Source organism: Diabrotica virgifera, chromosome 4 (assembly GCF_917563875.1).
Source record: "Diabrotica virgifera virgifera chromosome 4, PGI_DIABVI_V3a".
Lineage (NCBI taxonomy): Eukaryota > Metazoa > Arthropoda > Insecta > Coleoptera > Chrysomelidae > Diabrotica > Diabrotica virgifera.
This window is the reverse complement of record NC_065446.1, coordinates 159,283,904-159,298,794: the sequence shown is the minus strand read 5'-3', so window position 1 is coordinate 159,298,794 and position 14,891 is coordinate 159,283,904. Positions and strand designations below refer to the sequence as shown.

The 14,891-nt window shown below is 44.0% G+C and overlaps 1 protein-coding gene across 1 annotated transcript in view; it reads left to right on the top strand.

Moving 5' to 3' along the window:
* The window catches only part of LOC126883992 (uncharacterized), a 159,031-nt gene that overhangs the window by 114,778 nt on the left and 29,362 nt on the right, over window positions 1–14,891 (top strand). The window contains exons 2-3 of the mRNA XM_050649763.1: window positions 829–1,088; window positions 13,277–13,418. Coding sequence (XP_050505720.1) covers window positions 845–1,088; window positions 13,277–13,418 — 386 coding nt within the window. The 5' untranslated portion in view covers window positions 829–844. The remainder of the gene's footprint in view (window positions 1–828; window positions 1,089–13,276; window positions 13,419–14,891) is intronic.

The window sequence follows — 14,891 nt, the reverse complement described above, 5'->3', positions numbered from 1 at the left end:
TATTTTGACCACACGTGTCTCCCCATTCTGGTGATTTGGCTATTCCATTCTTTTTTTTTTCTATTTAGTGTACATTCGTTTATGCATCATACGTTACAATGTCTTCATTCCTCTTTCGATCTCTCAGCGTGTTTCCTGTAATTCTTCTCAGTACTAGCATCTCTGCCGTTTCCAGTAGTCTTTGTGATGTGGCTGTAGTATCGGGTTTTGTTTCTGATGCATATGCCATTATTGGCCTTACACTGGCTTTATAAATTCTTGACTTCATCTCAGTGTTAATATGATGTCGATTTCGCCATATAGTGTTATTAAGGCATCCTGCCAGTCTATTTGCTTTTTGTACTTGATTTCTCACTTCTTTGTATAGGTCTCCGTAACTTGACAATACTATTTGTGGCCTAGAAAAAAAAAGAGAAAATAATTACCTCATCCTGATCGGAGAGTGTCTAAGAACGATAGGGGTTACGTCAGGTTCCTCATTCAGGAGAAGGGAGGATGAACGACTGAGCCGTTCGGTCCGTTGTAAGTGTCCGGCCACCACGCTGTCGCACATGGAGCTAAACTGCTCCACAAGGGTGAAGTCAAAGAATACACCAACGAGTCGTTGGTGTATTCTTTGGTGGAGTGAACCGCTCCATGAAAGAACCCTCTCCATCACCTCGTTGAAGGCGCTGGGACCTCGATTTTTAACTCGTCAGTTTTCTCAAGGTGAATTTAAGGGCTTAGGGAATTTAAGGGTATACTATATTGAATATAGTTGTAAATTTATTGTAACAATACCAAGTTTTAAGAGTTAAAAATAGAACCTAATAATTTTAATTTTTGCAGGTAGCAGTAGTGAGCCATGGCAGAATATTATTTTAAAACATTAAACATCATCACCATCATTCTACTAGTAATTCCAACATCAATATCCAAAGAAGGTGCCAAATCTAGACAAAAGAGGATACTTTGGGTGACGCAAGATGGCCGGTTAGCATTACCACCTGGCACTACATTAGTAATAGCCCCATCACTCTCGCTACCTTTTGTGAGGTATCCTCCCGAAGGATTTTTCTCTAATTTAACTATCAGTTTGCCATTTACAAGTAAGTAAATTCTTCTTATCCTTCTATGGTCTATTCTTGGACATAGAACTCTCCCAACTCCTTCCATCAGTCTCTATCCTGAACAACATATTTCCAATTTGTTCCGCCTATTCTTTTGATATCATACAACTCATAACCGAATATATCATAAATTGGACATAGATATTAATGATACACAATTTGGGTTTCGCAAAGGCCTAGGAACGCGTGAAGCTCTTTTCTCACTTAATATCCTAATACAAAGGTGCCTAGACGTCAATCAAGATATACATGTCTGTTTTGTTGACTACAATAAAGCTTTCGATAAAGTACGACAAGAACAATTAATGAATGTCCTGAAATTAAAGAAGATAGACTACAATGACCTCAGGATCATATCTAATTTATACTATAAGCAGCGAGCAAAAGTACGTGTAAACGAACAGTTGTCAGAGGAAATTGAAATTAGACGTGGGGTGAGACAGAGATGCGTATTGTCTCCAGTTCTCTTTAATGCCTACTCGGAAGAGATCCTAAAACAAGCTCTTGAGGGTGAAACAGCTGGAATAAAGGTGAACGGAGTTCCCATTAACAATATTAGATATGCGGATGACACTGTCGTCTTAGCCGAAAATATTGAAGATCTTCAGAGATTGGTTAACAGAATAGCGACATATAGCCAAGAATACGGTTTAACAATGAACATCAAGAAGACAAAATTTATGAGAATATCTAAAACTCAAAGAAATAACGAGAATCTCCTCATAAACGGAACCAACGTCGAACAAGTAGACCAATATGCATATCTTGGAACAATAATCAACTCCACAAATGATTACTCCCAGGAAATTAAAATTAGAATAGAAAAGGCTAGAGCGAATTTTAACAAAATGAGAAAAGTGCTCTGCACAAGAGTTCTAAGGTTAGAGCTAAGAATAAGGTTGGCTAGGTGCTACGTTTTCTCGACTCTGTTTTACGGAATGGAAGCTTGGACCTTGAATGCGGCATCAATAAAAAAACTGGAATCATTCGAGATGTGGGTATATAGAAGAAATCTAAAAATATCATGGACAGAACACGTCACAAACAAAGAGGTTCTGAGAAAGATGAATAAAGAAATGGAAGTCTTAAATACAATTAAAACCAGAAAATTGGAATATCTCGGACATATTACACGTGGAGAGAGATACAACTTGCTCCAACTCATTATGCAGGGAAAGATTCAAGGAAAAAGAAGCATAGGGAGACGCAGAATATCGTGGCTGCGCGACCTGAGAGAATGGTACGGATGTACATCAAACGAACTTTTCAGAGCAGCCGTCTCCAAGGTCCGAATAGCTATGATGATTACCGACCTCCGTCGCGGAGATGGCACTTGAAGAAGAAGATACAACTCATATGTGGTCTCCTCTTGGTCGTTTACCTTTACAAGGTCTCCAATATTGTATTGTGGCGCTCCAACGTTGCTCTTTTTGTCTAGCAGTGTTTTTTTTCAAGTTAATTGACATGTGCCATATGATAAATATGCAAATTGAACCAATACTGAAAGGTATGATTTTAGCTTCTGATCTATGCTTCTTTTCATGAGCATTTTTCAGTGCGTCACAAATTATAGAAAAAAAGGTAAGTCCGTGATAATATACATTTTAGTGACATGACATTTTAGTTAAATCTGACAGTTGTCATATTTTATTTGCAATTTGGCACAAAAACAAATCAATTGTGTTTATTGCATTTATAAAATGGTATTTTCTTTGATTTGTATAGTCTTATAAATTGCTCAGATTATAGTTGTAGATATATTACATAATTCGCAAATTATTTTATTTTCGATTACAGCGCCATCTATTGACGACTAGAATAAATGTTATAAATGTCACCGACGAAATGTAATCACCGACGTGCGTTTTTTTCTGTCACATATAATTTAATGCCTTAGAAAGAAATCGAAAAACTGTGACGCACTGAAAGATCCTCATGAGAAAAAGCATATAACAAAATAACATATAGTTAAACAGTTAAACATATTCAAAACTGTACGTTAAGACAAACGACCACTTCAAGCTTTACGACCAACTCTGCCAGTATCTCTTACAATATTTGCACAAAATTTGTAAAATATTGTAATAAATATTGTAATTATTCCCGGTAGTAGAGGTACCTACCGAGCGCATCTCCAGGTGGCGGATAGGAGAACGGTTGGAGACAATCTCTGGCTAGTGGGAGGAGGGGAGAAAGGAGGTAAAATCTCGTAATCTCCTACCAAGACGTGGTAACGTGCTGTGGATGGAAGGTCGCTGGAGTAGCAGCGGTCATAACGTTCCCCTCGGGGCACCAGGCGAAACCCCCTTGTAAATAGCCTTACCCGCGGGGCTCTCCTTGGAGAGTGCCCAAGATCCAAGCCAACTTGTAACACGGTAAGGCAGCTTCAGGTGTCCTCCTGAGAAAACTGTCCGAACTTTCAGCACGAGTAGCTCTCATCCAGGAACCGTGGGTGTATAGAGGTAAAATATGCGGACTAGGGAACCGTGGTGGTCAACTGTTCTGGTGCTTCACTGTAGAGACGCCGAGAGCCGCTGGCACAATCAATAATTTATGCCCCTGCCTGCTACAGGACTTCTGATCACGAGACCTTGTGGCAGTAAAGGTGAAGTTTCAAGTCGGTGAGACGTGAAAGGGGAAGGGGGTCTGTTCTGCCTACTTTCCTTATGACTCACCAGAACCCCCTCCAACAACGGAAATGACGGAGTTGGTCAGATACTGTGAGAATCTGCTACTTCCGCTTCTAGTGGGGAGATTCTAACTCCCACCACATAGTTGTGTGGTGCAGATATCAATTTCCGGGGTGTGGCTCTAAATCGGGGCTCAGTACCTACGTTTATGAAGTCTAGGAGAAGACAGGTTATCGACCTCATTTTATGCTCTAGAGCGTTAGTGGGACTGGTCTCGGAGTGAGTCGTGTCCGAGGAAGTCTCACTGTCAGATCACAGACACATTCTCATTAAGCTGGAGGCTCTTAAGCTCCAGAATATTTCATATGGGAATCCAAGAGCTACAGACTGAGACCAGGGACCTGGGTCAGAGGAGCTTAGCCATAATCTCGTGGATCCCCACTGGATCCCTGTCTAGGCGGAGCTGAGGATATAGTGATCTCTTTGGAGCACTTATCCGGAGCCCTAACCCCGGCATATGGAGCTAGCTGTCCTCTTATACAGAGAACGGCTGGTTCCGCTATTCCCTGGTAGACACCTCAGGTAGAGAGACAACGTAAACTGGCTCAGGCTCTCTTCAAAAGGGCCAAGAGAACTGGTAAGCCTGCTCACTGGGACTGCTTTAAGAAGGCTCAGAGGGATTACAAGTCTCTGATTAAGAGCTCAAAAAGGAGCTCTTGGAGAGCTTACTGTGACAGCGTGGAACACATGCCCGCTGCAAAAATCCAACTCCTGCCGTAGGTCAGGTCCGTATGCCCAGTGGAAGCCTATCTTCAACTGACGAAGAGGCCCTCAGGACTCTCTTGCACGCTCACTTTCCGAAAGGTTTGGACGATGATACTGCCCTAGCCACAGCTAGGCTCCCGCGAATGGGGGACTTCCGGAGGGCGAAGGAAGTAGTATCGTATACGAAGGTGCGCTGTGCTGTTTGGAGTTCCGCTCCCTTCAAGTCACCAGGTGAGGATGTATTTTTTTTTTTGAATGAGGTGGAAAGATTCGTAAATCGACTAGGGAAGGTGTCTCTAGTACTGTTGGATTCAACCAAACCAGAGACATACGCCGACGGCACGGTGTCAAAACTAAGTGACACAAGACCCCCTTCGGACATCCCTGCCAGGTCGACTACCAACTAAAGCCACCCCCTCTTCGACCCGAGGTATCCCTGGACGAGTTCATTAGCAAACGAAACATGGAGATACCCCGCCCAGATCGGATTAAAGGTGCCCTTAGAGCTATTTATTATATCTAGAGCACTTACCCAATAGCGGTGAGCGTGTGGGGAAAAGATCTAGTTCCCAGGCGGAGGAACTTGGGAACATTGAGAAAAAAAAAGAGAAGGTAACTCGATACATTTTTATACCATAAGGAGAAAGAAATAAAGAAGATTTTTTTTTATTTTTTATTTTTTTTTTACAATTGACCGCTATGAAGGAAGTAGACTCCCTCACCCAGCTTGTTCTACTCTTTCCATTATAGACTTTCTTTTCATGATGGTTGTTATATGGTCGATTATACACTCGAAATTCTCTTTGCTGGTCATTGCAATTTGCATGATGTTGTTGGGCGAGATAGCGTCAAACCTATTCTGTAGCTTTTGTTGTTCTACGACGAAAACATTACACCGGAAGATGCAATGTTCCGCATCGTCCCTCTCATGCATGACACGTGGTGCATATGTCATCGTTGGTTTTTTTGATGCCGTATGTGTAAGACCTAAAAGACCCATGACCCGTCAGGAATTGAGTCAAGTAGTAATTTACCCGTTTAAATATACAGTTGTACCAAGCTATAACATCGGAGATCAGCGTTTTGGTCCAGCGAGCCTTCATGGTCTGTACCTCCCATTCCCTTTGCCATTCCATTAGCATCTTTACTCGTATGGTCCTTCTCACATGTGATAAGTGGCCATCGTGGAATCGTGGGCTTCATACAGCATTTGTCTCTCTTTGGCTAACAGGTGAATAGGAAGCGTGCCCGCTATCACCTGCAAGGCCAACGTAGAAGTGGTTCGGTACGCGCTCACCACTTTTAAAGGAGGCTTCCTTTGGGCTCTTGTTATGATATCTTTGTACTTCTGGTATTTTAGTACGTTGATCCAGACGGGGGTTCCATATAGAAGGGTCGACTGCACCACTTGGAGGTACAAACTTCTCTTGTTGCTGCTGGGACCTCCAATGTTAGGTATTATTCTCTGGATAGCTGCTGTCCGTTCGTCTGCCTTCTTAACAACTCTTAATAAGTGTTTCGTGTATCTTAAGCCTCTGTCCAGGTCGATGCCTAAATACCTCGCACAGTTCGTCGGCTCTAGTTGACTACTACCTATTTGAAAGGTCAAGTCCGGCCCACTTCTTGGAGCTTTAAGGATGACCACTTCTGTCTTGTGACCTGCGATATTTCAAGATCATTATTTTCCATCCACCTGTTCACTTTCTCGCAGCATTCGTTTACGATTTACACAAGGTCCCAGTACATGTCGTTGGTGACCAATACAGCAAGGTCGTCTGCATAGGCTACTGCCATGTTGTCTCTACCGTAATCGATATTTAAAACCCCATTGTACAAAACATTCCACAATGTTGGACCTAGTACAGAACCTTGCGGTACGACGGCTGTTAGTTTCATCTCAACATTTCTGGCCACTGAAACATGTCTCTCGGTTAAATATCTTTTTATAATATTGATCAGATATCCCGAGACCCTAGCGGTTTCTAATTTAGTAATAATATGGGCCCAGTTGGCCGAGTTAAAGGCGTTCTTTACGTCAAACATTACTAAAACGGCCCATCTTTTTCTGGTGTTCTTCACAGTGTCTGTAATATGCTTAACCGCATCTATAGCAGATTTTCCTTTCGTGAAACCGTACTGTCTGGTTGAGATGATGTCTTTTTCTCTCAGCTCTCTTTCAAGACGGTTCTTAATATTCTCATACAACTTTCCTAGGCAGTCGAGTAGGCATATCGGTCTATAGGCGGTGGCTTCTTCCGGGTCTTTACCGGGTTTGAGTATTAGAGTTGGTCTCGCGAGCTTGAGCTAGTTAGGAAACTCTTGTTTTGTCAGCAGCTGGTTCAATATGGCTCTGATAGCGTCTGGTTGTGTTTTAACTATTAGTTTTATCGCCTCTGGTGGCACACGATCGGGTCCAGGGGATTTACCTACTTTAATGGACTCTGCGGCTTTGATGAGTTCTGCATTACTTATTTCCTCCACAGATATGTGCATTGTACGTATGTTCAATGCCGGGCTTGTTGGAAAAGAGAATGTTAGCTATTTGTCTTCTTTTCTCATCGCACAGATTGTATGTTATCTCGAACTTCAGCGTTTTGGTGGCTATTCTATAGGCATCGCCCCATACGTCATTTTCCAGCCCCTCTCACAAGTCTTGCCAACATGTGCGCTTTGCCCTCTCTATAAGTTTGTTTAGTTCGTTCTTGACGGATTTATATTCCTCTTTTGTCTGCTGGGTCCTATGTCTCTGGGCGATTGATCTGAATCTGAGGCATTCTGTCCGTTTCGACTGAATTTCGTCATTCCACCAGTAGGGTACGGTGTATGAGGCGGTTTTGCTCCTACTGCTTAATTTGTCTGCCTTAGTAATAGAATTCCTGTGGGGTGGGAAAGTCAGTGGTTTCTTCCTGTAGATTACTAATCAACTCCGCAAATCTTGCTTTGTTGAAGTCAAGTATCTTCCTGCCGTTCTTTTTTGTTACCTTTGTGCCAATTTCGAAGAATATGTACTTATGGAAGGTAAAGATGTTATCATCTAGCACGTCCCAATTCGTAATCTTTTTAGCGTAGTTTTTGGATGCCAGGGTAACTATGTGGCTACGCGATTCACCTCTTTCAAACGTGTGTTTCCCATTATTCATCACTACCATATCGCTAGAGGCAATCCATTCGTTCCATATATTCCCTTTGACGTCATTTCTTGGGGACCCCCAACCATATGGACTTGGCGTTTATGTCGCCAAGTTTTCGACCTTCTCTTGGTATTGTGTGATGTTGATGTTTGGTGAGATATAACAGGCTATAATAGCTACATCATTGAGTTTTAACTTGATGAAGCTTTCTTTCTTGGTGATTTTGCTTATGGACAGGTTCCTATTCACCAAGAAGATGGCGACGTCAGCCCGCTTGTCGGCGACCCAACCAAACTTTTTAGAAATGATTTTATTAGGTTGAGGGACTATAATGAGGTCTGCTTTTATTTCCAGAGCTTTGGCGTGAATCAGATCATGTCCCACCTTGGCCTTTCCGATATTTACCTGTAATATTTTGAGAGTCTTCGCACCGTTCGAAGCCATTTCAGATCAATTAATAAGTGTCTATATCTGCTTAGTGCTTAGTCGGGGGTAGAGGGTTTATATTTTCTAGTATCTACTATCTAGGCTCTGTCCTCATGAATGACTGAGCTGTTCGGCCCGTTGTACGTGTTCGGTCGCCACTATGTTGGACATGGAGCCAGACTGCTCCACGAGGGTGGAGTGAGACACTCCATGAAAAACCTCGTCGTCGGCCCTCGCGATATCCTCATGTGAAGGCGCTGAGGCACCAATCTTTAACTCATCAGTTTTCTCTGAGTCTATATTCATTTCGGTCTGGGTAGGGGAGGGCAGGTGATGTCTATTGTAGGAGTAGGGGGCTGGTACGCCCGTGGAAGGGGAGTCTCAAGGGTCTTCGTTTGGTCCGCCAATCGAGCTCGCTGGAGAGCCGGCCGGAACTCCTTACATTTGCCGCTGCCAATACGGTGTTCTCAAATCACGCAATAATCTGCCTCCTCACAAGATTCGAAGGTGTGACCGTTTTTTCCACACTTCGGGCAGAATCCAGTACGGTCAGGGCCATTGCACTTGCTCACGTCATGAGTATATGACCAGCATCTCTGGCACCTCTTAATACTGTACCTCCTTTCCACCTCACAACTCACGAGGCCGACCTTCATGTTTCCCATATCAATGATTCTCCTTGCCGCTTCCGCGGAAAGGACGACCGTCGCTGCCAAGGTGTTATTCCGCATGGGACGCAAGTGTTTGATGGAGTAGCTAGGTTCCCATTTACCCAGCTCTCTCGTAAGAGCAAATTTAAGGTTCTCTGCATTCGTATTCAAGGTCATCCCTCTAACGTGGATGACGGCCTGTCTCTCCTGGCCTATCAGTTTGGCCGATACGCCGCTATCCTTGATAATAGCCTTTTTAATCATCAAGGCCGTGTCCTGATCTTTGTCGATTGTAATGTGTAGGTTGCCATCACGGGTGCTTCTAAGGCTACGAACTACCTCCTTGGCCTCGCTGTTTCCCACGGTTTTCTCTTCTCCAGCCAGCAGCTGGGAGTAGGTCGCATCCTTCTTAGACACAATAAGTCCATACGTCGGTCTTTCCCGTCTGGTGGCTGTAGTGAATACTAAGACGGAGACATGGGTGGTGTTCCGGAAGATAACTTCCGCCATCTTCCTCAGATCAGCCACCGACATGTAGCTTACGTGGTGCAGGGCCACAGTGTGATTTTCTTGAGTTTCCTCCCTGACACGCTCGAGTGCGTGCCAGAGCTCTTCCGGTGTACTGGCTGTGACCTTAATCACTTTGTGTGATTTCGTTTTTCTTCCGTCACCTTTCCGGATAGTGATTGAATTTTCCATAACCTCGAAGTCCCCTTCCAGCGACGATAAATCGGGATACCGGTCTCTATACAGTCTTTGAATACTAAAATTCATCTTCCTGTCGTTGGGCTCCAGAGCTACCACCTTCACGCGGCAATTGGAGTCCAATGGGTTTGAGACCTCAATAGTCGTTTTTTTATATATACTCTCAGGCCACTCAAAGCGGGCGTGCCTTTGGAAGTCCGCAAAAGTGCTGACTCCTCCTAGGCTCGTCACCTTGACCGTCCCGGGAGGGCCGTGCCATGCATCAGTCTGCGTGCCGCAATCCGATATGGCGGGTCTTGGCACAGCAGAGCCTTCAGCGCACGCAAGGTCACATTGGACGTCTGAGTCTACAGTTATTTTTTCGATAGGCTCAATAGCGTGACTATTCAACAACTCACGGATGTGCTCCATACGATGGATTGCATGCCGCTTGTGGAGCTGTCTATAAAGATCCTTTACGGGTCTTGCCGTATTTGGGTACTCCTGTATTAAGGAAGCAAGTCGGTCCATTTGTTTTGTCATATCCTCTATGTATTCAAGCAGCTCCATTGCTTGACTGCACGGTCGCTTTTTATATATTTCGGAGATCGACCTAGTGTACGAGGCCTTTCTCTTTAGATTCTGGTCGTCAGGAAGATAATTTGTTCTCCTCCTAGATGTGTCTAGTTTTCTTCCCGGCTTGCCGCCCGGGTCGCCCGCGGTTTCTTTGTAGAATTGATTGAACATGTAAATCCCACGAGTATCTAGGGAAAAAAGAATCCACCACCGCAGAGCCCCGCATGTGGTGGTAGGGCTGCGTACAACGGGGTTTCGCCAGGTGCCCCGAGGGAACCGTTCGTTGCCACGTATCGTGTGGTCATCCATCCTTCGGCACGGTGTCCCACACCTTGGATTACGGATTTTTTCTCGCTGGTTTACTCCATCGGATTTTTACAGGTTTTCTCCTGTTAGGTATGGGGTAAGGATAATTGGGAAAGGTGTGACATGTCGGCTATCCCTGATAGGTGTGTCGAAAAAAAATGCGAAAATAATTGCGTGGTGGTAACCGACGAGTACGTCTGATGCGCGGGGCCCCGCCGCTGTTCCCGACTGGGATATGCGAATTGAGTTTGCGGGTTGGGGCAGCCGTAGGAAATTAGGAAAGGTGTAATCCCTAAAGGGGGCGAAGGCGTCGCAACTTTTCGCCTCAGTTGCCACGCCTTTTAGCATCCAGCGGCGCTGGACGCTAGGGACTGTGTTTGGTTGCACTGGTCGTGCTCCCCTCACAAATTCAGGGACCAAGACCAGTTACTTGGCCCTCCCACCGACATCGAGGAAAAATTACAGTTCCAGGGAGAGAGGTGAGGATGTATTAGGAGGAGTGATTATACCGGCTCTGCTTCAGCAGTGTTTGGACCTTATTGCTCCCACACTGGTCAGGATATTTAGGGCGTGTCTTGTGAGAGGGTATATTCTTTTATCCTGGAGGAGGACTAGGGTCGTATTTATTCCTAAATAGGGTAAAACTGATTTTCATCATCATCAGTAGCTCGACAACGCTTTTTGGGTCCTGGCTCGTTCTAGGATTTTCAGCCATTCTGTTCTGTTCCTTGCTTTGTTTTTCCAGTTGGCAATCTTAAGTGTAACTGATTTTACCCTTGCTAAATCGTTTCGGCCAATTAGTCTTTTATCCTTCCTTCTAAAGACTCTAGGGAGACTAGTGGAGTTCATACGCGATGGAGCACTTAGAGGCAACCCTTTGCATGGACGTCAATACGCCTGCCAGGCTGGGAAGTCTTGTAAGACGGCCCTGCATCACCTTGTCTGCAGGGTGGAGCGGGTGCTAGATCGGAAGCAATACAGCTTGGGTATCTTTATGGTTATTAAGGGCGCCTTTAGCTGCGCTACTTTTGGTTCCATGTGTGATGCTGCTGAAAAACAGGGGGTTGGCCGAAACTTGGTCAGGAGGATCCGAGCCCTGCTTTCTCAGAGGCAGATCGTTGCGTACCGGAACGGTTGTTGCGTTCGGGTGTCGGCATCTCGTGGTTGCCTTGTGGTTGACGGCCTTCTTCAGCAACTGTCCGAACAAGGTATTATGTATGTACAAGCGTACGCCGATGACGTAGTTTTACTGATTGAGGGGCTCTTCCCGGGAAAAGTGCACGAGGTCGCTCAGGTGGCTCTCGGGCTCGTTGAGGAATGGTTCCGAGGGCAGTCACGCGGGGTTAATCCTGAGAAGACTGCTATGGTTTCGTTGACTCGGAGAAGGGTCATCGGATCTACTAGAAAGCTTAGCTTCTATGGCAAAGCATTATCGATTTCCAAGTCAGTGAAGTACCTAGGGGTGATCTTGGATTCTAAACTGACATGGAAGGAACATCTAGACGCGAAATTGAAAAAGGCCGCTGCAGCTTACTGGGCGTGCAGAAGAGCTTTCGGAGCCAAATGGGATCTGCAGCCGAAAATTCTACGTTGGATATACCAATCCATGATAAAGACTATACTGACGTATGTGGCCATCGTGTGGTGGCCCCGGGCTAGACTGTCTTTAGTCAAGGTCCAGTTGGCTCACCTACAGCGGTTGGCATGCCTTGGCATCTTAGGTGCTATGAGGACCACTCCCACAACAGCTCCTGGGGTTCTGCTGGATTTATCTCCTCTACATCTCATTGTAGAGCACGAAGCCATGATGACAGCCTATCGTCTCAACTGCTCTGGAGACTGGTTGAGAATGAATGGGCGGATGGGCCATTGTGACATCTGGAGATAGGCTATCGAGTATTATCCTGTGCTTTCTATGCTACAGGACAGCGTGGCCCCTCAATTTGGGTTCTCATCTTCCTTATTGGTTCAATTTCCTGACCGGGATGAGTGGGTAGAATGAGAACCCACACTAATCTGTCGGAATTGGCTCACCTGGTTCACAGATGGGTTCAGAATGGACGAGCGAGCAAGTGCTGGAGTGTATGGTGGTGGAGTCGGATTTGAGTCTAGCCAGGCTCTCGGATCTCATACATCAGTCTTTCAGGCGGAGATATTTGCGATCCTGGTATGTCCTTAAGAGATTACAGATAGGGCTTGCTCAGGCAGGACCAGCTCTATCTGCTCTGACAGTCAGGCAGCGCTAAGGGCTTTGGAAGCGTACAAAATCAGCTCTAAGCTGGTTCTTGAGTGCAATAGAGCACTGGATGATGTTGCTCTGACCAACAGGGTTAGGTTGGTATGGATACCGGGACACACAGGTGTGGAAGGCAACGAACGATCTGGCCCGGGCAAGACAGGGCTCATCCACTTTGCCTGTGGGACCCGAACCTGTGATTTTGGTGCCCTTCAGTACTGGTCGGGGTAATCTCAGAGAGCTCCCCTGCGGAGGTTCCAGGACTCCTGGGCCAGTTGTGGACTTTTGAGACAGGCTAGGCTTCACATAGTGGGGCCATATAATAGTCTCACAGCCCAACTGCTTCTTTTAGACCATAGAAGATGCTCCCTGGTGGTCAGTATGTTGACCGGCCACTGTAGACTCCGACGGCAACACATTGATCTGCTTGGACTGGCGAATAGCTCACGATGCGGTCTATGTAATGAAGAGGAGGAAACTTCCTCACATGTCCTCTGGGAATGCCCGGCATTGGCCTGTCAGAGGTGGAAGATCTTGCGATTGGCATCTATGCAGAAGAGCCAGCTGAGGGAGTTGTCTTTTAAGAGACTTATGGCTTTCTGTGAGGCCATAAGGTTTCTGGGGGATTAGTCAAGTACTGCCACTGGCCATTTACATTCACATGATTTATCAAATCCTTATCAAATTATGAGTTTTTCAATGGTTATATATTTAAGATACAAATAAAAGTACTATTAAGATTTTTAGCCATTTTTATTTTTAGTTGACTTTGCAAAACTTGGTCTTACGGACAATGAAAATCCTTATGGAGTACTACCTCCACTTTTGGCTCGTTCTATGGGCAGAGCAGCGGGAACTATCTTAGCAGACTATATAGGAACTATATTGAAGAAACGAGGAAAAAGGTAATTATGTAGTATTAGATAAAATTAATTAAAAACATTTTTCATAAATGTTTATGGTTGTTTAGACATTGAATTGTAGTTTTCGTTAGATTGGTTTTTATTTACAATTTAGGGTGTAAAGTATCCCACGTGGTTTTTTTAATATATAGCGCATTACATGTAATTATTATTAGGCAATATATCGTAATAGCCAAACATCGCTTGATTTAATTTAATACAGGCAATACTTTTACATAGGGCTTCCAGTCCCGCAGCCTGAGTTCAATCTCGGTATTTGCGGGACTACAAATTTTCAATCCCGCGGGATCTCGATATTTGCGGGATCCCGCATATTGAAAATATTCCTATTTATATAAGGCAAATAAAACAATAAATTAATCAACTAAATCCACATTTATTTAAGTATTATTATTAGTATGAGATCCAAACTGTTTTTTATCACAAAAAACAGTAACAAAAATACTGAAAAAACAAAAAATATATCTTCTTCAAAAAATACACCAACAAAATTGTAAAAATCAACCAAAAAATCCCATTTTCAACTGAAAATTATTACAGTTTTCTAATGTAGTTGTTATAGGTATTACTTAGCTATAAGTTACTATTATTTAGCTAAAGCTTTCAATTGAAAATGTTTGCAAAGGAAACACAACATATTGGATAGTATGAATAAAAACGGAGTATAAACTCCGAGTACGTTCTCATAAAGTATAACTTTATACTACATTTCATATGAATAAAAATATGTTGATGTGATGAGTGTCTACTCACCGAACATGAGAGTAGATACTACCGCGTGGAGTATGAAGGTTCTCTAAAATTTGGAGTATAAACTACATTCTCATTTTTATTTATACGAGTCAATATCTAAATCTAAACTGTCATCTGCCAAACATATAGCCAGCAGCAGAAAATGCCCTTTCGGCTTCCATACGTCGACGGTATTCCTTTTTAGGCTTTATATGTAAATGTAAGATATTTTCCCGTTGACTCCCCAGATTCATACAGAGTCATTTCTATTTTAATAATGGACTCGAGTTTATTAGCTCGAGATGGCGACGGACAAAGTAAATACATGACATGCTGACGATATAGTTAACTCTAACTCCTGTTGCAATGTAAGATCAATACTAATTCATCAGCCTCTTCGTCATCATTGCTCTCAGATGAATTTAAAAGGCTAAAGTTCATTCCCGTTACAAAATCATTAATTTCTTTTCGAAGTAAACTTTTCGGTGGGAGATGAAAAGTTTCATCGTCACACGACGCTTGGTAACTACGAGGCTTTTGGAGATAAATCAGTAGTGCAGTCACATTTCTACGTCGTTGTAAAATACGGCGTAAAGACAGTTTTTTGATAATTTTGAGCGTAGCTACAGCAGTAATGTACACTTTTTTCAGTCCCGCAAATCCCGCGGATCCCGCGCCTGTAATCCCGCATCACGCGGGATTGGAAAATGACGCGGGATCCCG